Genomic DNA, 22,924 nt, shown 5'->3' on the forward strand with positions numbered 1-22,924 from the left:
GAAACAACAACAAAAACAACAACAACAAAAAAATCTACACGCAAAACCCCCAAACTACAGTGGAATCTTTTTCCACTGGAAGCAGCTCCACTGAACGTCACATTTTTGGTCAAAAAATTGAAAATGTTGTCTCTTCCTTCCCCAGCTTTCACTCACTGTGTGACACAATTAGTGCACTGTTCAGAAATAATCATAAATCATGAACTTGCAAACAAAAGCTAGTAACAAACCAGCCACTACATTACCAAAAATGTGGCATATATAGAAAAGTAAAAACTCTGGCAAAAGGAAAAATGCACTCACAATGGGAAATCGTGAAAGTGAAACTTATTTAATGGAAGTGCTGCCCACACTGAATGTGCAGAAAAGGAAGTCCATTCTACAAAAAAAACCTGCTTCTTTTGCAGCTGGCAAGAAGGCAGCTGGAGTTAACAATTCTCCCTTTTTTTTCACGATGCAAGGCCCAGATGGCACTAGTTTCACCCCCAAGAATAACATCTCTAGAGAGCCAACAAGGTGCTATCTACAAGTTCTATTTCTAGGCCAACTGTGCAAAGATTTAATTCAAAGGCAGGAACTTTTCCCCACATCGGTCTGATATTGTCGTCTCATATTGCTACACACTGTAAATTATACTCACAACTGTTGTTACCACAGGCTAACAGAGGTGATACAGGAAAAAAGTAGCTTAATGACAAAGTTGTATTATAAAGACACCACAAAAAATGGACAAAAAGATGAAATTAGGAAGTAGTAAACACAATTAAGACATAAATAACAAGGAACTGCTTCTCTTACAGAAAACTGGAAAGTAAAAGGTAGGGCACTAGTATTAAGAAACCTTTGTCACATTGCAAAATATTATCTTACTGATTCTTAGACTCTGTTCTTCTAACAATCAAAAACAAAACCAAGAGCACCTCTGTCCTCAGGTAACAATTAAGGAACTTATATGGTCAAGGATTATCTTAAATCCAGGTTTTATCAAACACCTAATTGGCATAGTACCCTACTTTTTTCTCTCAAGTTTCATGAAGAAATAAAAATATCCAATATCTTGATGAGAATTGGAATATATCTACAAGATACAAGTCTTACTACATTTGTGTAAAAGACATAGTACTTCACTGTCTTTAAGAATTGTATCAAAACAGTTCCTTATCATAAAGGTGTCTAGAATAAGAAGCAATGATAAATATGCATTTCACGTAAATGAAAACACTTTTTTTTCCCAACATATCCTAAATATATGAACTGCACAGACATTGAGGTTTGGATTATGTCCTGGGAAAGAGTAAGTATTTTGCTTCAGTATGTAACAAAAGCAGAACATAAGAAGTATTTTGAATTTCTGGAAACTATTCTGTAAGTACTCCAGTGACACAAAACCTTTGAACAAACAATGTCAGCTAACAATGAAAGAACATATGATATGTAACCAGAATGCTATTCAAATGTTTCTTAGGAGAATCAGGAAGGGGGAAAAAATAACACAAACAACAATGCAAGCTTATTCATCACGATGCAAAATATTTCCATGGCCACATGGCCCATAATTAATTAAAATCAGTATGTTTTCTAATTAATCATTTGGGCAGTACTCAATATGCACTATATTTTTTCGAAAAAGACTTATTTTAAAAGACAGTGTTATGAGAAATTTTATTGGAATTAACTTATTAGCAGAAAAAAACTCTCTTTTTTTTGCACAGTCCTTCTAAAAGAACACCTGACCCTGCAGCAGCCTAGTTTCATCTAGCTTCTTTTTTATGTTTATTTCTTTCTTTATGCATTTCTCCAATTTTCTAAATATTTAACCTCTATTATTTCTAACATATGCTAACAGTTTTTTCTCTTCTTCCATCCTGACTATTTTCAGATGCACCAATCCGTAACTGGCATGAGTGATTTTTTGGCTTGAAATTTTATCAGATAAAACAGCTTACTGACCATGCAGCAAAAATTATGTAATCCCCATAGTTAACAGCTGGGTAAGATGCCAAGATCCTAGCGTATTATGGAAGCAGTCTTATTAGAGCCAACACATTTAACTTAACACATGTCTAGTACTATTTTGAAGTTCTTCCCAAAAATCTTTTACTCATCAGTCCATGATATTTGTACTGTACTACTTAGATGTCCCATTTTAATTACACTACCCCTAATCTCAAGTTCTCTGCTGGAAGAAAGAAGAAACAATGCTTCTCCTTCTCTCAGTAGACCTTTCAGACTAGCAATCTGATTTTTGAGATTTGCAGTTAAACTTCCTCCAGTGCACCTGAATGAAACTGTGATTTCTGTCAGCTTTACTGACTACATACAGTGCTTTCAATATGAGCAGGACAACTGACATGTTGAGCCCTGAAGAGCTCCATTTACAGACTTAGTGTTTGTTTTACCCTGGACTTATATTTTAGAATACGGACTAGAATCCTGTCCCCATGCAAAGCAGTTTGGTCTGTCAAGACCATTCATTAACAAAAGTTTTCAGTGACCTGGTCCCAAGGGTGTCTAGAGCAGAATAAGAAGAGGAAGAGAGACAGAAAAAAGAAGTGTCACAGGGAATCATCCTCTACTGGAACAAGAGCATTTTCAGTGCTATCTGTTCACAGAAATCTATACAGAAAAAAGTTTTCTATTCCTGCTCTGTCAGCCACCAGGGGAAAGAAAACATGGAGGAAATAAATTTAAACTAGTTATTCTATATATCAAAAATCACTATTTTTACCATAGCACAAACAAAAACAGAGGAACTAAAAAAATCCATTCTCAATATATTACTTTCTAAACATACAAAACTATAATAAATTTATACAGCACAATTGAATAAAATACCTTGTACATCTCTGCTTCAATTTGTTGATGGACACCTACATAACTCTTCTTAACTTGCTGCTTATCTTTAATCATCATCGTAAGCCTATGCAAAGGCCCAGAATTAAGATCTTCTGCATGTGTCTTCATTATTTTGCTCAGCTGTTCTGTTTGCTGTACCACAAGCAACCAAGACTATAAAAGAAAGTCAGAAAAGAAAAGCACTTATTTATTCTGGTTTATGAACAACTAAACAATGAACATAAACTGCGGGAAGAGAAGCATCATTGATTAAAACAAATAAGTTTAAAAAAAAAGCACATGAGAACTTCTAAAGTTCTCGCTGCTACAGCAAAATCATGCCTTGAACTTCTCATAAAATCATAAAAAAAGCACGAGACACAAAACAGGCAAAATTGTATGTTCACCCTTCAGCACTGTCCTACTGTACTTCTGAACACAGTCTTTTTTGGAATACGTCCCTGACACCCCTGACAAGCATGTTCCCATGTCTTTTGTTCTGCTGTTTCCCAGCCACAATTATTATGTTCAAGCTGACTTCTCTGCCCTTGTCTAAATACCTCACAGTAATACGCATTTCAGTGGTTACTGTTTAAAAGCATACCATATGTTGACTGCTTCATGTAGTTGAGAGCATCAGTCAGGCCACCAGTATCAAAGCATAAGGTATTAACAGGTTAAGAGACACAAGCAGTCACTCGTCTGTCATAGTAACCCAACATCTCTCTGTACCCTTACTTTAGTAGCTTCCTTGGCCATTCTGTCCGACCATTTTCAGGACAGCTTAATGTCTGTGTGTGCCTTTGAATTTTGATTAAAGTAAACAGAGAGACTTCCAAAGCACCACAGATATGAACACAGAAAAGTTCAGTTCAAATAAAAGCATTTGTTGCCCTAAAGATCCCTGTCACACTTTGTTGATGGGAACAGTATTGGATTCCTTAGAGATAACTCCTGACATTGAATGAATATCTAAAATTTCAGAATGGCTACAATGCAATTCTCCTAGCATTTATCCTACTAAAGAGAGAAGTCCACCTTAGATCATCAAAACTTAGAAAATTAATTTGTTTGTTAGCTTTGGGTTTTCCTTATATCTCATATATGGACATATATATATAATATTTCCATATCTACACAACAATGCTGCAACACAGACTGGATTCCAGAGAAAGAAACAGAAGACAATTAAGTCCTGTATATATTAAAACATCTTTAACATTTCCTTTGGCTCACAAACATCCCACAGATTGCCACAGAGCTATCTCAGACTACTTATAGTGACGTGGTTTAAAAGGTCAAGGCCGAAAGCTTCTCGGCTATGGCTGAAAACTGCTTCACCTCTCCGTTACAGAACACTTTCCAAAAGACATCAGAAGCCATATTATAAAGCTACATAAGATAAAAATATCATTAAACATCTGTTTGAACGGAGTGGGTCTTGTGGTTATAGAAGAGTTCATAAGAGCACTCGCAGAGGTGAAAATGTAATCAGAGTTCTCAGTTTAGTGTAGGAATTATTTATCAGGGAGTGTGGCATTAGGACATGGGGTAACAGTTTTAAACTGACAAAGGGGAGATTTAGAATAGATATCAGAAGGAAATTCATTACCGTGAGGGTGGTGAGGCACTGGAACAGGTTGCCATGGGAAGTGGTGGCTGACCCATCCCTGGAAGTGTTCAAGGCCAGGCTGGATGGGGCTTTGAGCAACCTGCTCTAGTGGGAGGTGTCCCTGCCCATGGCAGGGGGGGTGGAACTCGATGACCTTTAAGGTCATAGAATCATATGGGGTTGGAAGGAACCTCTGGAGATCATCTAGTCCAACCCCCCTACCGGAGCAGATCTACCTACAGCAGGTTGCACAGGAACTTGTCCAGGTGGGTTTTGAATGTCTCCAGAGAAGGAGATTCCACCACCTCTCTGGGCAGCCTGTTCCAGGGCTCTGCCACTCTCACAGTAAAGAAAGGGGAATTTCTATACTCTCACAGTAAGGTAGTAAAACATTCCTTTATGTTTAAAAAAAAATCATTTGTGCATTTTCCTGATCTTTACATCCCTCTTTCCACACTGAGAAAATATTGGTTAAACAGGATTTCTGTGCTTTTTACAATTATATTTTACTATTTTATAGTAGGAAAAGCTAAAGTAAAAAGCTATATTTAAGAAGTCTTCAAAAATTGAGATTTATACAGGACAGAAAAGCAGCTGAGTAGGGATAGCAGAAAAGGCAAAGCATTTCCTTTTACAGAAGATAACCACAATCCATCAAAAGCAGTAAAATATAATACTGTTTGGTTTAACAGTATTTTTTAGACATCTACACACACAAAAGAGCTGTTGGAAAGCACTTTAAAATAGTGCTCTTCTAGCATTAGTAGTTGCTGCCACTATGCCTTCCAGCAAGTTTGCTGCCTCTTCATGAAAAAAACATAGGACAGATTTTGCCAAATTTCTCTCAATTTTCACCATTTCTTTCAAAGTGCTCATTCTTCCTGTACACTTAAAAAAAACAAATAAACAACCAAAAAAAAACCCCATTATAAATTATTAGACAGTTTGATGGGGTTTTTTGATGCCACATAATACCAAAATTCTAATAAATAGACATTTTATATCTTATGAAATATAAGATACTAGATTTATGACCCATAATATTTGGGTGATACTTTGATTCTATAACATCAGGAACAGAGAAAAAGTATCATAAATTAGAATGAGGCGATTATAGTAATTGATAATTCAGACATTTTAACTGCCAAACCCAGTAAAACAATGTGTTGCTACACAACTTTAAAATCCAAGTTGACAGTGAAATTTCACAGCAAGCCCATGCAAAAGATTTGTCAGTAGCACCTGAATATTTTTGCTGTTATATAAAGATGTAGAGATCAGAGGTGGGGCTCAAGAGAAAAATGGCACTTCCTTAAGAGGAAAAAGAACAAAAAACAAAAAACAGCACAAAACCAACAACCAAAAACCAAAAACCTGAAAGAACAACTTGAATGCCTATGTCCAAAACAAGATTTCAAAATGTGACACACGTGCCTCTCTTCAGCCCCAAAAGAACAAAATCAGCTCTTCAGCTTTTTAAAATCTATTTGCTCACAGGAAATGCCATGTCACTGACAGGAACCATCCTAGTCTGAGCTAGCTATGTGAAGATTAAGGGTTGCTTATACCTTATAATGCTAAATATTCTGATGTCAGTGCTCCTTTACTGTTCTAGCCCTAACGCCCTCTGTTGCATGACCTAAAAGATTTAAAAAAGAGTTTAGCTAGCATATTTGAGCAATTATAGTGGGACAGTAATAGCAAGAATTACTAGTCATATCACCAATATTTCTATACAAAACTTTGGTATCCAACAGTAGAAAGCTTGAAGAAAATACCTGATTTCTGCTAATCGTGCTAATGACAATGCTTTAATGTATATTTACCAAAATCATCACAATTTAAACAGCAAAATCTAAAACAAACTGTGTATAAGAAACGTAATTGGGTGAAAAGCATTTCTAACACCAAAACACACAGATGAAAAAAATGGTAGTATTTCAATTTACAAGACAAGATTTATTTTAGGGGAGGGAAGAACAACAGAATTTGTTGCAGATAAACACTGTGCAGTGCTACTTTGGGGGCAGCTGAAGCAGGCTAGCTATAACAGTGCAGCTTTCAAGTCACACACGCTGCCACTTTAATCCAGTATAAATCTAGATTGCTGCACAAGCAGCAGTGATGTTCCTAATGCTATTCCATAGCTAGTATTCAAGCAACCACCCCATAAGCCCGCTACACAAGAATTGCTTTGTCTAAAATTCAACTTGACCCAAAAATGGTGCTTTCCCGCAGAGAGGAGTTCAGGATTCATGCCAGACTGAAAGGGACTGTGTAACCAATGCTACAGGAGAAGGGCCAAGAATTGAATAAGCCATTAAAACAAAATAGTTTTCTCTAGTCAGGAAGGAATCCAAGTCAGGAATGAAGCTTACAAACAGGTGAAATAGCAAAATCTGCTTCATCAGTACCTTTTCTGGACTTGCTTTAAATATGAAAATAAACAATAATTTGGGGGAAGGACAGCCTTACCTTTACAAAAATCAACATAGTTATTTTAAATTGGGCACAAAACAGCTTCACAATTATGAGAAACATCCTGAATCAACATTTTGTTTCTACAGCACATGCTGCAGTATGAATAACAGCTGGTATGCTAGGCTTTGCCTCTGTTTCCTGGCATTTTTCTATTTCTGTCACAAATTCTATATAATATAAACAACAGTTCCTATTTAACTGTCTTAAAAGAAAAGCTTACTATATTTTCAAAACACTAAACAAAGTAGCAGGTTCAACCAAGGAATCTAAAATACTGAATTTCAGAATTCAGGATTGAATCTAGTTCAGTTACTATTTTCAAAGCAAGACTGGAGCTCAACTTTTACCCATTCCACTAAGGAACTAAAAGGAGCCCATTTTAAATACTTCAGCAATATTAACTCTCAAGAAGCTGAATGAACAGGAATACAACCCAAACTAAAACAAAAATAAATCCAGCACTGTTATTTCCAAAGATATTCCAAATTCAAAATACTTCAGTCTTACCTTGGACACATTGCTGATATAATCCAATTGACAAGTGCTCTCTTTATCTACTTGATTACAAAGATTCTGTAAGGTGGAGGCATATTCCTTATCACTTTTTACACGCATTGCCATAAATTTCTTCACTGTTTCCAGCAGTCGTAGTTCCCAGTCTTGCAGTTTTAATAAAGCATCATGAGAATACTTCAGGTCACCTCCAAACCCCATTTTTTAAGGCACTATATACTGCACAAGGGAAAATACAGGCTCTTCACCACATCTGAAAGCAGAACAAAATTCATGAGATGTATCAAAAGAAAAACTTCTACTGTGACTAACTTAACATCTAAACCCTAAAATAACTTAACCATAAGACAAACCACATACATGCTCCTCAAAGAAATCGAAAGGAAGGTCAGAGCACTGTTTCAAACACCCAACTACGATCAGAAGAGATCTCAGGCCCAGAACTGTCCTCCAGTTCACATCTGCAAAATGTACCTCCCTAACTTAAAGTTAAGTTACAAGGGAAGACACAAAAGCATCTAAGACAGATATTAAAGACCAATCCACATATTACATCGGATAAGTATAGCCAACAGCATCTCCACACAAGAGCTGCCAGCTACACTGTTTCACTCCTGGTGACCTGAAACATTTGAATCTGGTGTTTACCATCCTAAGAGCACAGAAAAATCAAAATAAAGCATCAGCTCTCAGACACCGCCTTGATGGGAAATTGATAATTAGTTAGAAACTAGTTTGCTCCAAAACACTGTGTTACCAGGCCATTAAACTTGCAGATTCAACCTCCCAAAAATCAGGAAATATTCCCAACTAGGTTCCCCATGCAACGGTCCATTGCTCCCTTTGGGGACACAGTAGGGCAGAGTCCTTAATTTCACATGATTGTCCCCTAAGGCAGTCTAGTCTTATTGCACCAAATGGACATGATTTGATAAACAGATAAGAAATGCTGCCTTACGAAATCCTATAACACAACAGCAGCTCAAAGACGCCTGTTTGAGCTAGCTCTAAAACACCTGCACCTGATACTGATAAACATGCAGCCACATCACGGAAGAACTTAACCCACACATATGAGAAATTTCCACAGACTTGCATAGGTTTTGAAATGTGGGTTGAACCCTCTTTTCTGTGTATACACCAAAAACCTGTTCGTACACTAATCAGCTTCAAACTAGCTAAGATAAAACTTAAATAAACTGCAACTACAGCCCTGGACTGCAGTGTAGAAACAGCCTGTGTATTGCTCACTCTAATTCCTGCACTCCAGCCAAGTCTTAGCTCTTTTGAACACAGAAGTACCAATTTCTTCGTAGGCTTTAAATTGCCACTTAAACCAGCAGAGTGTTTTAAAAACATTAACAGATTTATCTTCCTAACAGCCCATGGAGTGAAGCAGGACTAATAATCGTATTTTACACTGAGAACTGAGACACATAAACTAATGACAACATTGTACCAGCTAATACTGTTATGCACAAGGCTTAAAGACAGATTTTTCAGAGTGCCTAGGATTTTTAGTGTATTAAATGCATTTAGCATGCAGGGTAAAAAAAAATGTTATTTGCTTCAGTTACTACAAAAAGCTTAGACGATTTTGCAAATCTGAACCTAGAGCAATCTCCAGATTAACCTGGTTCCCATGATGACTTCCATTTTCCTGCAGTTCCCTGCTTCTGTTAGCTATTCCAGTATGTTTACATAAATAAGACTCATCCACTACACATTTATTCTCAGAACACAAACCATGCTACATAATGAACAAAACAAAGATCCTAACAATAAGACCAATGAATAGAGCATTTCAGGCGGAAAGGACCTACAAATATCATGTAGGTCAGACCTACGTCAGATCTACCTCTGCTAAGGCACATGGAAAATAACAACGTGATTCGTGACAGCCAACTACTTCACAACGGGCAAAACATGCCTGACAAATTTGGTGGCCATTTACAATATTGCCATAGCATTGATAGACAAGGGCAGTGCAACACACGTCATCTACCTGGAATTATGCAAAGGATTTGACACTGTCCCACATGACATCCTGCTCTCAAAATTGGAAAGGCGTGGATTTGATGGATAGACGACTCAGTGGATAAAGAACTGGCTGGATGGCCGCATTCAAAGGGTTGCGGTCAATGGTTCAAGGTTCAAATGGAAGCCAGTGACGAGTGGTGTTCCTCAGGGGTCAGTACTGGGACCCGTACTGTTTAACATCTTTGTCAGACACATGGACAGTGGGATAGAGTGCACCCTCAGCAAGTTTGCCCACGACATCAAGCTGCATGGAGCAGTTGACACTCTGGAGGGAAGGGATGCCATTGAGAGGGACCTGGATAGGCTTGAGAGGTGGGCCCATGCAAATCTCATGAAGTTCAGCCAAGCCAAGTGGAAGGTCCTGCACCTGGGACAGGGCAATCCCAGGTACAAATACAGGTTCGGCGGAGAATGGCTGAAGAGCAGTCCTGAGGAGAAGGACTTGGGAGTGTTGGTGGATGAGGAGCTCAGCAGGAGCTGGCAATGCGCACTGACAGCCCAGAGAGCCAACTGCATCCTGGGCTGCATCAAAAGGAGCGTGGCCAGCAGGTCGCAGGAGGTGATTCTATCCCTCTTCTCTGCTCTGGTGAGACGCCATCTGAAATATTGAATCCAACTTTGGAGTCCTCAGAACATCAAGGAAAGGACCTGTTGGAACAGGTCCAGAAGAGGGCCACAAAAATGACCAGAGGGCTGAAGCACCTCTCCTGAGAAGGCAGGCTGAGAAAGTTGGGGCTGTTCAGCCTGAACAAGAGAAGGCTCTGGAGAGACCTTTTAACAGCCTTCCAGTACCTGAAGGGGGCCTACAGGAGAGATGGGCAGGGACTCTTTATCAGGCCAGTTCTTTATCCACTGAGTGACCTATCCATCAAATCCATGCCTTTCCAATTTTGAGACCAGGATGTCATGTGGGACAGTGTCAAATCCTTTGCGTAAGTTTTTAAACTGAAAGAGGGGAGATTTAGATTAGGTATCAGGAAGAAACTCTTTACTATGAGGGTGGTAAGACACTGAAACAGGTTGCCCAGGGAAGTTGAGGATGTCCCATCCCTGGAAGCATTCAAGACCAGGCTGGATAGGCCTTTGAGCAACCTGCTCTAGTGGGAGGTGTCTGTCCATGGTAGGAGGGTTGGAACTCGATGATCTTTAAGGTCCCTTCCAACTCTAACCATTCTATGATTCTGTGATAATCAAGGTACAATGATGGCACCAGCAGATTCTGTTTAAGGACAGCAATCAAGTTGGGCTGCTATTTGTGGTGTGATTCTCCTTGTGCTTCTTCATGTTCATAGCTACTGGGTTATGGAAAAAATACTAACAGTCCCATTTTTTGGCTTTACCATACAACATTACAATGCTCACACTGAACATTTAAGATACAGAGAGATTCCCACCCAGATTTTACAACCACAGACTACTGGCAAAATTGACTAGTGCAACAAAGTCTGAACCCAGAAAAGATTTTCTCTGGAACCAGCAGGAGATATGGGGATTTTGAGACACACACATACTTTGTACTCCAATGTTGAAAAGATGAAAATACAGTATGAAAGATATTCTCAAGACAAAAAAAAAAAAAAAAATTTCTCGAAAAAACATGTCAGCAGGAGATATGGGGATTTTGAGACACACACATACTTTGTACTCCAATGTTGAAAAGATGAAAATACAGTATGAAAGATATTCTCAAGACAAAAAAAAAAAAAAGTATTTCTCGAAAAAACATGGAAGAATATTTTCTCTTAAAAAAGCAGAGAGAGCATCACATTTTAAAGTAGCTAGATGGAGAACTGATGACAATGAAAATGTGATATGCTAAATTCATACAGAAAAAAAAACCTTCAGGAATTGCTTACTCTTACTGTGAAGAGATCTTTCCTACTTCTGGCAGATACCTATGAGGTTCATCTCTTTTTCCACACATGAACAATGCTTGCATAATTTAACATGCCAGTGAAGTCTCAAACTGAATTCCAGCATGTTTTGTAAAAGTAATAAAAACCCAGTGGCATCAAATAAGACAAATGAGTTTCAGCTAGTTTATTTTTTTTATTTTGAAAGTTGATATATATATGTGTGTGTTACTATAAAAATTACTGGGTATGCAAATTCGACAATATTTGATAAGCATTAACAGTTAAAATAGGTCTCAGAGCCAATTCCAAGAAAGTTAGACTGACATTCTTTTTACAGTCACTCTCAAAATAATAAACTAATCACTGACAGGAAGTAAACATTCAATGTACATTTAATAACGTACTGTGAATGAGCAACCAGCTCTTGACCAGCTCTAAATTTAAGCATAGTTCCTGAAGACAGTTTATGACTTGTCTCAACCACCACCACCACCACAGCAGTGCAGTCAGATACCAAATAAAGCAATGTTAAATTTTGTTAGCATGACAGAGAGAAACTTCAATGACAGTCACATAATCTTTCAATACTGTAACACTTCCCTCAGCAAATAAAGCCAATATTCCAGCATTTGCATCCTGGACTCCAGCAACAGCTCTGAAGAAAGTTAGTTTTCATTTAAATATTGCAATCTGTCCCTGGTGTATGACAGTGGCCATACCGAGTCAGACCAAAGGTCCTCTGTGACTGACAATGACTGAAATCAAACAAGCAGATTGCAGATTACAGAGCACCTATATAGCAATACTTTCCCAGGATGCTCTCCTACCCTTATAAGAACTGGTGTCTTCTGTTATATATTGTCATGAAATATATCCAAGCTGTGACTGCTAATCTTAAAATAATGATGGATCTATATGCATCAGTTGGAACTTGTGGTTTCATAAAATGAATGACCAGGTAGACAACTGATAAACCACAAAACAGAAGCTCACCTGGTCCCCAGTTAAACAGGAAAGCACAGAACACATCTTGGCCCCTCCAGAAGAAGGAATGGGCACGGTATGCAGAGAGCATCATGTTCACTATTGATCTGCTGTCAACTCCTTTGCTCCTAAACCTACATGGGCTCCAAATCTCTTAGCAAGGCTTATATTTTTGCCAACCCTTTCTAGTAACATTACGAACACTGCAAAATCAGAAAAGGAAGAGGACTTGGATTCAAGAGACAAATCCTCAAACTCAAGGCTTCCATACTGGTATAAAAGCAATTTTATAACAGGTGATCAATTCATTATACAGTTCATGTCAACTTTGGAATGTAAGGCTTACAGTAGGTATTTTCCACTAAAACAATGAAATAAATAATTCTTAGCTCTCCATCCACATGTTCAACAAAAATTAGACTATTAAACAGTTGACATCTGTGTTAGAGTAGGAACTACTCCTGGAACGTGCAACACCATGAAACATAAACCACATGCTTTATCTACCATTTGTTTACACTAACAACATATTCAGAATATTATCTATATATGCATATGATGTGAAATGTATGGAACATGAACTCAGTGAATTGACACTTCCATAAAGTTATTGCCATCAATAAACATCCAAAGTGGTAATCTAAAGCTAGCCTGATCATTTCAAATCGGGCCTGAAACATTAGGCCACGCAAGGCAAAACAGGCAGCTTAGTTTCAGGAAGGCTCTTCTGCAAAACATAGCTCACGCACCTTAAAAAATTTTACTCAAGAAATGATCCTTAGTACACTTTTCTTTATGTCAGCAGCTACTTCTTCTGATTTTCACTTTCTGAAATATGCTTTTATTTTCTGGGAAGTCTGTGAAAGGAAAACAGATGAAACTTTATTATTATGATTATTTTGGCATTTTAAAATACATTGCAAAACTTAAACTTAGGTAAATGGCTTTGCATTTTCAGATTATTACCAGGAGACAGATTTTTTGTCTTTTAAAGAGAGAGAGTTCAAGAAAACCAAAAGAGCAGACTTCTCAAATGATTGCAAGTAGTAGTATGCTATCGTTTCATACACACAGTTTTGAAGTAAGAAATTATTTTGTCTCTACACAAGTAGCCGAAGATATTTTTTTTTAAGTTCTTAGAATTTCTTATGACACAGCATATTTCAGCCAGAAAATCAGACCATTTCATTTATTTCTGAACTTTGTCCTTGATAAAACAAAAAAGGAAGCTCATTAATAAGGAAAATGAAGGCATGGAAGACAAAATTTCATTATATGAAAGACAAACTTAGTAGAGATATTTTCACTGGACTGTAAGAAAAGAAGTAGCAGCATGAGAAAAGTACCAATCAAGACACAGAAATTTCTTGTATGGCTCTAATTACTCCAATATCTAGGATAGTAAGAGGCCAGAAAGTTAAGATGACTGCAGCACTAAAATTTCAAGCTGTAAGTCTGGACTGCAATCTAGGTGAAGTAAACTGCAGCAGAAGGGTAGATATTTGAGGTTTTATATTAAGAAAAAAGTACATAAAATATAAAAAATAATTAGAAACAGACTTTGCATATAGCTTCCATGTGCATGGTATACTCTAAAAGCTACATCTGGACCAATGTTTTGTGTTCATTCTCAATCTTATTCCAGAATGTCTCATCTAAAGACTTAACTTTAATATTGGTTTAGCAATGCCCTTGTAAGAAAAGACACAGTAAGCAAAACTGAAAGACAGAGACAGTGTGCAAGGGTAAAGAAAAGAGAATTACTTTGCAGATCTCCATTATTCAAAACAAAGTACTAATCGTGGACACATTTATAAAATCTTACAAAGGGATAGTTTTAGTTCACATTCAAGTAGACATTATTTAGTATTCCTTTCTGGTTACTTAGTGACATTCTAGAAACAAAGCGCTGCAAATACAAAACTTCCATTCTCCATGACCAAAAATAGAAAAGACTGTAAATGATGCTTACATTCAGTGTCTACAAAGAAACAGCAGCTATGCAAGCAGATAAGAAAGAAGAGAAAAAAAAGAAAAGCAGCACGCTAGAAGCATTACAAAATTCACCACATTTTTAACAATAGATACAAAAATACTTGTTGCAGAGTTGCAAAGTCCAAAAGAAAGTCTTCACCAGCAACAAATTACAAGCGCAGAATATTATAGTAAATTTGGCTCCAGTCCTCCCATCACAAATACAAACCAGTTGGAAACACCAGAATATCACCGGGCAGGAACACTATTTTTACCCCCTTTCCTGGTTCAAACAGGACTCATGAAAGTAAAACACACGCTACCACTAGCACCTGGGCACATTCAGATTTCAAGCAGATGTTGAAGAACTGCACACAAAAATTCCATTTATTAAATGAAACAACAGATTGGAGCCACTTAAACGCACATAAGATATATCTTCTGCTCTCTGCATGCAGAAAAACACTACATCTTTTTTTTTTAAAGAATTACTCTATCACATTTGTTAGAATGGAGAATTTTGTTTGTCAATATAAAAATAAAGTGCGAACAACTTTTCTTCCAATTGCTACTGATTTTTTTTTCTATGTGCATATTTTCATCTGCATACAGGTCATTGGTAGAATTTAAAACCGGTAAAACAAGTCCAATATTGCTCTAATTGATAGGTGTATACTACCTCGTACACGGAAGTATTATAAAAGCTTGCCAGTGAACTACATAGCCATCTGTAAGAGAGCAGTAAAAGGTTACCAAATTTCTGAGCTCAGAGTAGAATATGATAGCTACAGACAGCTTGCTACCTCACTGCAATAAACCACTAGAAAATTAAGATATAAAAGAAAGAATTAAAAGAAAATAAGGATAAAGTAGAAAAACTAGATAATGTATTGTTTTCTGAAATTACTGCTGAGACAGTCAAAGCCAATCTTACACCAGATCCTCTGTAGACCTTCTCTCAAAGTGAAGAATCAGAGGATCATTTAAAAATATCAAACACTACGAATACCCCAGAGCCAGATACTCTTCACTGAACTGTTAAAGCATTAAATATAAAATTTCCAAACTATTAATTCTGAAAAAAAATAGCTTTAAGGTGGCCTAAGTAAAGAGGAATCAAGAGTGAAAAAATATATCAAATTTTTTTCAAAGCTTGACAAGGCAATCAGGAGAGGCACAACAAAGACAATCTGACTTTCATGCCACGGCAAGATGATTAAAACCATACTGAACAATTTGTAGGGTGGCATAATAGGGAGGAAAAAACCAACACAGCTTTTGTAAAGAAACATGATTTGCTACTTGAAGAGTACTTTGAAGGAATCCAGGACCCCTTGGATAAAGGTGTTGGATGTGGTAGTGAACAAAAGACTTCTAAAAAGCTTCTGCTGATGTCTCTCATAGGAAGCTGTTACAGAAGTGAAGGTCTTGCAGGGTAAGACTTAAGAGACAAAGATTCACAGGTGAGAGAGTCAGAAGCCTCATCAGAATCTATGCCAGGCCTTAGGCTGCTGTTCATCGTGGCCACCTGCATATCTGTAATTCCACATATCACCTGCACTTAAGTTTGTAAATTATACAAAATTATTATGAACAATCCAAACTGACACATCACTGAAAAATTTGCAGAAGAACCCCAGGAAACTCAGCAACAACCATATAAAATCAGATGAAGTCAAATGTCAATAAATGCAATGTAACACACTGGGAAAGAGAACTCTAAGTTATTCAATGCCACTACCATAAAAATGTCTGGCAGTCTCTGAACATACATCTTCAAAAACATTTGTTCAGTGCTTTGAAGTGGTCAAGTTATGAACCATTCAGAATATCAGATCATTTTTAATGAAGGGAAGAGAGAACATAACATATTCTTACACTGCTGATTTGTGCTGGTCCTATACCTTCAAATTATTTTATCTCATTATGAACATAAAGCATCAAAAAAGAATAGGTACTATTGGTCAGAGCAGCTTCTGCACAAAGAACGTAAGGGGATTTTTTTAGCTCACAAAACAGTATGACGCGGTGTCAGATCAAAGTACACAAAAAAATCATCATGATAGCACAAAGTGACATGGTATGTCAGATGCCTGAAGTGCTTCCCAGAAGAACATGGGAACACTGAACATCAAATGAAATTTTACAAAGTTGCTCTTAAGTACTTCTTTGCCTAGTAAATAATTAAATGAGAGAATTCAATGCCTAAAGACGTTTTTGAGACCAAGAAGCAACAGGTTCAAAAATTATTATAAAAATTCATTAAAAAAACAGATCTGTTGAACAGCAGAACTTCCATCTCAAGATGTCTGTAAGCTGCAAAAGCAGAACAGGAACTATAATTCTACATTTGTGCCAAAAGCCCCTTCTTATCTGACAGTAACAAGTACTGAGCTAGACGGACTTCACTTGATCGCATACAAACATCCTCACACAGTGCAATCTCACTCCCTTACCCTTGCAGCTGTATGAACACCACAGTTTTCCCTAGGAGCTCTTGCAGCTGTGATCTTTTTAAAAACACATGCAAATAAGAAGCAATGGGTTCTATCAAAGAATAGGATTTACAATTGTCAGTAGTATCGAAGAGAAAAAAAAAACAAAACCAAAAAATAAACCAGATAAAACCCCAGAAAACAACTCTCAAACCCTCTGCCTAGAACTACAAGATCTACTTCCTTTTTTGGATATACAATGTTTTCATTTACTTGTTGGAAATCTTTTCACATGTATGGGAGCAATAGACGTGATGGAAGTCACTAACAATCATGTAGATGTAAGGCTTATAATCTAAAGACATGATCTAATTCTTTCCTCTTCCACCAAACAACCATAGATACTTACCTATGGCATAAAGATTTTTGTCAAGACTCAATCTTCTCAGGCTCTGATTTAGTATTCCCCTGCTCTTAGCACAAGGAAAATGCTTCTCAATGACCAAATCTCACCTTCCCAACCCCATGAATAAGAAATAGAGAAGAGATTAGCCATTTCTTTGCAACTGAAATATCCTAATTTTTGACTAAGCAATTCTAATTCTTTCAATCTGACATTTTAGATCATTTTCTAGTGCACTGTTGTCTTCTGAACACTCTCCAATTGGTCTCTACCTCATTTAGAGTTCAGAATCAGAACAGCGGGGTACTGTAGGATCCACCAATCCTGAGAAAAGCAGAGAGATTACTTTAAATTACTTTTGAGCTCCTGCCCAAATGCTTTAACTTCTTACTAACAAGCACAATACTGTATCCTTAGTTTGTGGTCCAAAAATTCCAGTTCCTTGTTGACAGAACAGCACCTTACCCTGTTCCTTCCCCCATCATGTACCCACACAGTCCAGCCTACAGACAGTATGTTGCTCTTCTACTCACTTGACACCCTGCTTTGCTCTACATGACCATCTCCCATTTGCTAAGATGGTGATTTCATTCTCGACCACACCTGCAGTTGTTCTTTGCTCCCCGTGGCCTGAAAACTTCCTCAGCATGCCCTTTATTTTATCATCTCAGGTCTCCTGGGAAAAATGTACAACAGGAAGTGCTGCCACTTGATAGTAAACCATGCAGTAAGTGTTCTTCAGGCACAGATACTCAACCAGTTTTGCTTCCATCCTGTAGGATTTCCTACCTCACAGCCACAGGTAAATTGCAAGACTGGTGCTGGAGACTGAATCTCACCAGGCAGAAAAGGAGCAGAAGATAAAAGCAGCTACAGGTTAGGAAGAGCAGAGCTAGGCTGGCTGCCACAAGTCACACTCTGCCACCATGCCTCAGGACTCACTGCTGTGCTCTTATTAACTCTGAAAACAGCAGTGCTGCATACGAAGTTAACAGACACACCCACACCTTGCTTTCAAAGCATAAATGCACCTAGTTCTTGTTACCTTTCGTGTGCTTACAAGAAAGCTTTCCTTCCTGTATTTTTCCAGGAATTAAACTTTCCTTAAATTAAGCTCCAGGGAGCCAGGAAAGCCAAAGAAAAGCACAGTCTCAAGAGAGAACACCTCACCAATGAATTTTCACTGAACTCTCAATTCTGGAGTGTTGCAACATTCAGCTCCACACTAAATCTTAATAAAAAAATGGATTGAGCAGGATGAGGCTGATAAAAAGTTATTCTCATACGGCAGGCACTGCGCTCTGGTATCTCCAACTCTATTACAAGTACTACAGGCTAAAGAATAGTACTGTTCTACAACTGCAAAGAAACATACAATGCTAAAATGGCCGAAAGTTTGCCACAAATTGAAAAAAAAACAACTAAACACACACATCAGTGACACAGATTCATTTTAAAGTGTATATTATACACTGTATTAAACAAAACTTCTGAACAAACAAGAGGAACAAAAGAGAACCAAAGTGTTGGATTTTCAAGACATTTCCTGACTTAGATGAATAGAGAAGATGGAAACAACTACTAGGAAAAGTGTCAGCAAGAGTCAACGCTGAAATTAAAAAGCAGCTGTACTAGCCTTGTTGACTATGAGTTAGTCTATGCACAGTTAACTTATTTCTTTGCTGATTTCTTTCATGTAAATAGATGCTGACATCTCCAGTTTGAAGCCAGGAAGCAGTCTTCCTTACTTGGTGAAAAACACAAACTTCTGAAGGTAACATACTATATCTTGATATTCATCTGCCTTGAGATAAATACATGGCAAGTCAGAATAAAAACACACACACAAAAAAAATCCAAGTGTAAACCCTCAATTCCGAGGCCACTTACTGAAATATCTCTTCAGAGAAGACAGAGGAGGGAAGAATACTGACACAGTATTGAGGGTCTCTCGACCTCAGGTCCTAAAACTCTTCTACATGCTGCCATTGCACATTTCAATGTGAAGCACTGTATTATCTCTTGAGATTCAAGGACAGCCACAGAAAAACAGAAATCCACAGGATGTGAAATACTTTCAAAAGTCTAGAGGCTAATTTCTTCCTATGGCAGAATTTTTTGCTGCAGCCAAAACAATTAGACTAAAAATCTGCCATTAGTCTGTAATATATGACAATACTGGTCTCCACAGCAGAAAAGTAATCCAGTTTCAAGTATTTATCGCTCTTTGAAAAGAAATTCAAAGAGCAATCATGGCGTTGGTTCTTCTTTCCTCCTTCATTAAACTAATTACATCCTTCTGGTTCATTAAACCCTCTACTTAGTTAACACACTGCTCATTCAGTCTTCTTGAGGTCATTTATCTCCTTGGCATCACTGTATTACATTTTACGTAGTTCAATTACACAGTATTCTGTATGGAAAACCAGTCCAGGAGGAACACAGGTCCCTGAAGAAGAGTCCTGTCCCTCCCCAACAGCTGATATTCCAGACTGTTACACCTCAGGAAATACAACATATCACGTGGGTCTGTGAAAGGTGATGTCTTGAGTCCTTGCTGTTCCTGAGCTGAAGGACTTTTCCTTTGCACACTCCATATCCTGAAAGATACTCAATGTGATAATTCTCTCTGTTAAATGGGATAAAGTTACTCACCATAAAGGTAGAATCACCACAAAGAGAGATGACTGAACTATGCATCTGCACCTTCTTAAAAACTTGAAGTGCATAATGAATTTTAATACATCCATTTTACAAATGTATACCAGGGCGAACTTTTCAAGACATGTGGAAAAAATCTACCCTATCTTTTTAGATCCAGTAGTTTTGTTTGGGTATCATCAGCCTTCCCAGTTGTAAAGAACGCTCCTTCTGAAAAGTATTATTCTAATTTGAAAATTAAAAAATAGATCAAGCTTTAATTAATGGATGCTACAGCAAACAGTTAAAAGTTGTGGATGTTAACATCCCAGGTATCCAGCACAATGGTACTGGAGTGCATATGAGCAAAAATCGAACGCTTGCACTCTTCACATGGAAATTTATTTGCATACGTAAGATTCAGCCTAACTGATCTTATTGCAACAGATTTTATTTTTTTTATCCTGCTTTTTCAGCCATGCATATCAACCACTAGCATTTTTCTATGGCAAAACATTTTTCTAACATTTGGCAAATTGGGCATTTCCTTTTATCTGGTGAACTTCAGTTACCACATCTGCTGAACTGGTAAACAACCATATTATGGAAATTATGGAAGAGAGATTCTCCTTAGGAGAAAACACACCACTCACAGCATCAACATACTACACACATATTAACAATAAGCAAGTGTGTGGTTTTCTGATTCCATGCTTTACATCTTTTAATAAGTAAAGAAGTGCTCCAAAGTTGTATGACTTTCCTTCCAATTGGCTAAATTGGCTACAAAGCATTTCTCACAACATGTGCTGAAGAGGTAGCACAATTGTTTTAAAATACCATTATTTACAGTGTTTAAGCTGTCACATTTTAAAAAAACATATCCACTTCACTTGACTGCACCCCTTATCTGGAATTCCTGAACTTACATGGGATACAAATACTGTGGGGTTCTATTTTACATTCATGAACATTTCAAAGGAGAAGCCACAACTAGGAAGTCAGATGCTATCTGAAAGAAACCCAAAACATTAGAGAAAGCTTTTGCATAATTCACAAAAGCTGTACTTTAACAGCACAGTGACAGTACACTACACTAAGTAGTTTTCAAAAAAAATTTATACAATTTAATAGCAAATCCAACAAGCTTTAGGTATTCAAAGATTAAGAAAGTTTATCCTAAGACCCTAATCTTATTTGTTTATAGGTTCACCAAGGGTGAATTTTGTGATTTATTAGCCCAGCGGCTAACAACCTCCACCAGCTGAGCCACTATTAATATGCTATTTGTCTAAGCATTACAGCACCAAATATTCAATAAAATTATTCCTGCCTTTATTAAACAACCATTAAATCTATGCCCTTTCCCACTCTGGTCTGTTTTGTACTGAGAAAAACAACTTCTTACTGGTGCATTCTCAGTTCAAATAGCAAACTTGATAAATGTGATGATGAACTATGTATGTCACAATATGCGGTCAATGTATGGAATAAGACTTTGCAATTCTTCTGAAGTAAAATGTTAGGCATAAACAGAGCTGGAGAAAAGCAGCAAACCTGACAAACCAAGTACTGAAATTAAGAGATTCACAAATTGAGGATGAAAACCTAACTGCCACCCTCTTTGGAATATGCATTATGTGATCATGTAATTACTTCCACACTGCTTTTCTCCATAAATGCCTGACTCATTTATTAGAGAGGATGGAGTGCTCTGGGGATGATTCAGCATTCTGTCAGAGGGGCTCATCTTCCCGACTCTATCATGCTCACTGCTGTAATTGAAGTCTCCCAGTTTCTAAACAGGCAATTTCAGGGAACAAAGGGCTCATGATTAATGCACTTCAACACTATCCTGGTTTCTGTCTCTGCTTCTGGCAAAGAGTGCTTACATAATACACAACAATTCACAAACTTTTCACAGGTTACCCCTACTTAAAGATAATTGATTTTCCATTATATCTCACTTATGGTGATTTATTTTGATGCTTAATTTCTTAATGTCTTAGCTCCTCATGTTAAAATAAATCACTTCCAAAACCCTAATATGAAAAAAAGGTTGTGAGACTCTTAAGATCAAATTATGACAATTACAAAATGGCTTGCAAAAGGACTGTCTTCAGACCAAGATTTAAATACCACACAAAAAAGTGCCTAATATATGATAAACTATTAAGTAGCCATTCATTAAGTATTTTCATTACTAGCACTTAATAAGAAAGGGTTCCAAATGGACTACAGTACTGGGCAAGCAATATTGTAAAGGATACCTAAAGGACAGATTATGAGTACACATGCGATGATTTTATTTCTCCCTTACCAGTTTCAAGTTTCACGTGATCATCTTAATTGAGAGCTACATCACAGAAACGTATCACTGTACGCAACTGCTACTGTTACTCCACATTCTATCAACAGCACAAGGGCAAGATTTGGCATGAGTAGTAACTCTGCCCTCGGCAGAAAATAAACGCAACCATATCAGAAAGCCTAACAAAATAACCTTGCTGCTCAAGGTGCAAGTTCACAACGTAGACGAGACTAAGCAGCCAGAACTGTGTTCTAACAAGCCAACTGATACATTTCAAAGATCAGGAATTCTGACAAACCTGTACAACTGGCCAGAAAACAGTCACTGAACCACAGTACAGTTATGAGTATGGAGAGTCGCCTCTGCACACTGCTATGAAACTCATTTGTGTGTCGTGAGCTGGTTAGTAAGAAGCTCAGATGTGGGAAAGAAAGTTTGAAATTTTGTGTGGCCAAACCATCTGGCAATTTCCCTCTAGCGCAGAAAGGCAGCAATGCAAAGGAAGCTGGTGACTACAGAGCAAAGGGCAATCTGAGATCCAAAGCAGAATGATGTTATGAAGTACAATTCACACACTCAGATTAGTAACAGCATTAAGTCTTAATTTATTGGGAATTTATTTTTATCATCATCAGAGAAACACATAGGACTGGAAAAAGTCCCCATTACTTCAGACTCATACCACTCAAAACCAACCTGAACTCTGCATTTAAACTTGCAGGAGGAATGAGAAAAGATTACAGTCATGCTCTCAAACATGATTTCATGCTACAAGATGACAGGAATCAATATCCTGCATCCCATGAAGCTGTCCTAAAAAAAAAAAAAAAAAAAAAAAAA

General features: G+C 37.4%; 1 protein-coding gene across 1 annotated transcript in view; it reads right to left on the bottom strand.

The window, feature by feature from the left end:
• The window catches only part of FER (fer (fps/fes related) tyrosine kinase), a 178,899-nt gene that overhangs the window by 152,606 nt on the left and 3,369 nt on the right, over window positions 1-22,924 (bottom strand). The window contains exons 2-4 of the mRNA XM_014951487.1: window positions 13,071-13,178; window positions 7,436-7,694; window positions 2,836-3,009 (exon numbers count right to left, since the gene is read on the bottom strand). Of these exons, the coding sequence (XP_014806973.1) occupies window positions 2,836-3,009; window positions 7,436-7,642 (381 nt within the window). The 5' untranslated portion in view covers window positions 7,643-7,694; window positions 13,071-13,178. The remainder of the gene's footprint in view (window positions 1-2,835; window positions 3,010-7,435; window positions 7,695-13,070; window positions 13,179-22,924) is intronic.

The sequence above is a fragment of the Calidris pugnax genome, unplaced genomic scaffold (assembly GCF_001431845.1).
Source record: "Calidris pugnax isolate Ruff unplaced genomic scaffold, ASM143184v1 scaffold148, whole genome shotgun sequence".
Lineage (NCBI taxonomy): Eukaryota > Metazoa > Chordata > Aves > Charadriiformes > Scolopacidae > Calidris > Calidris pugnax.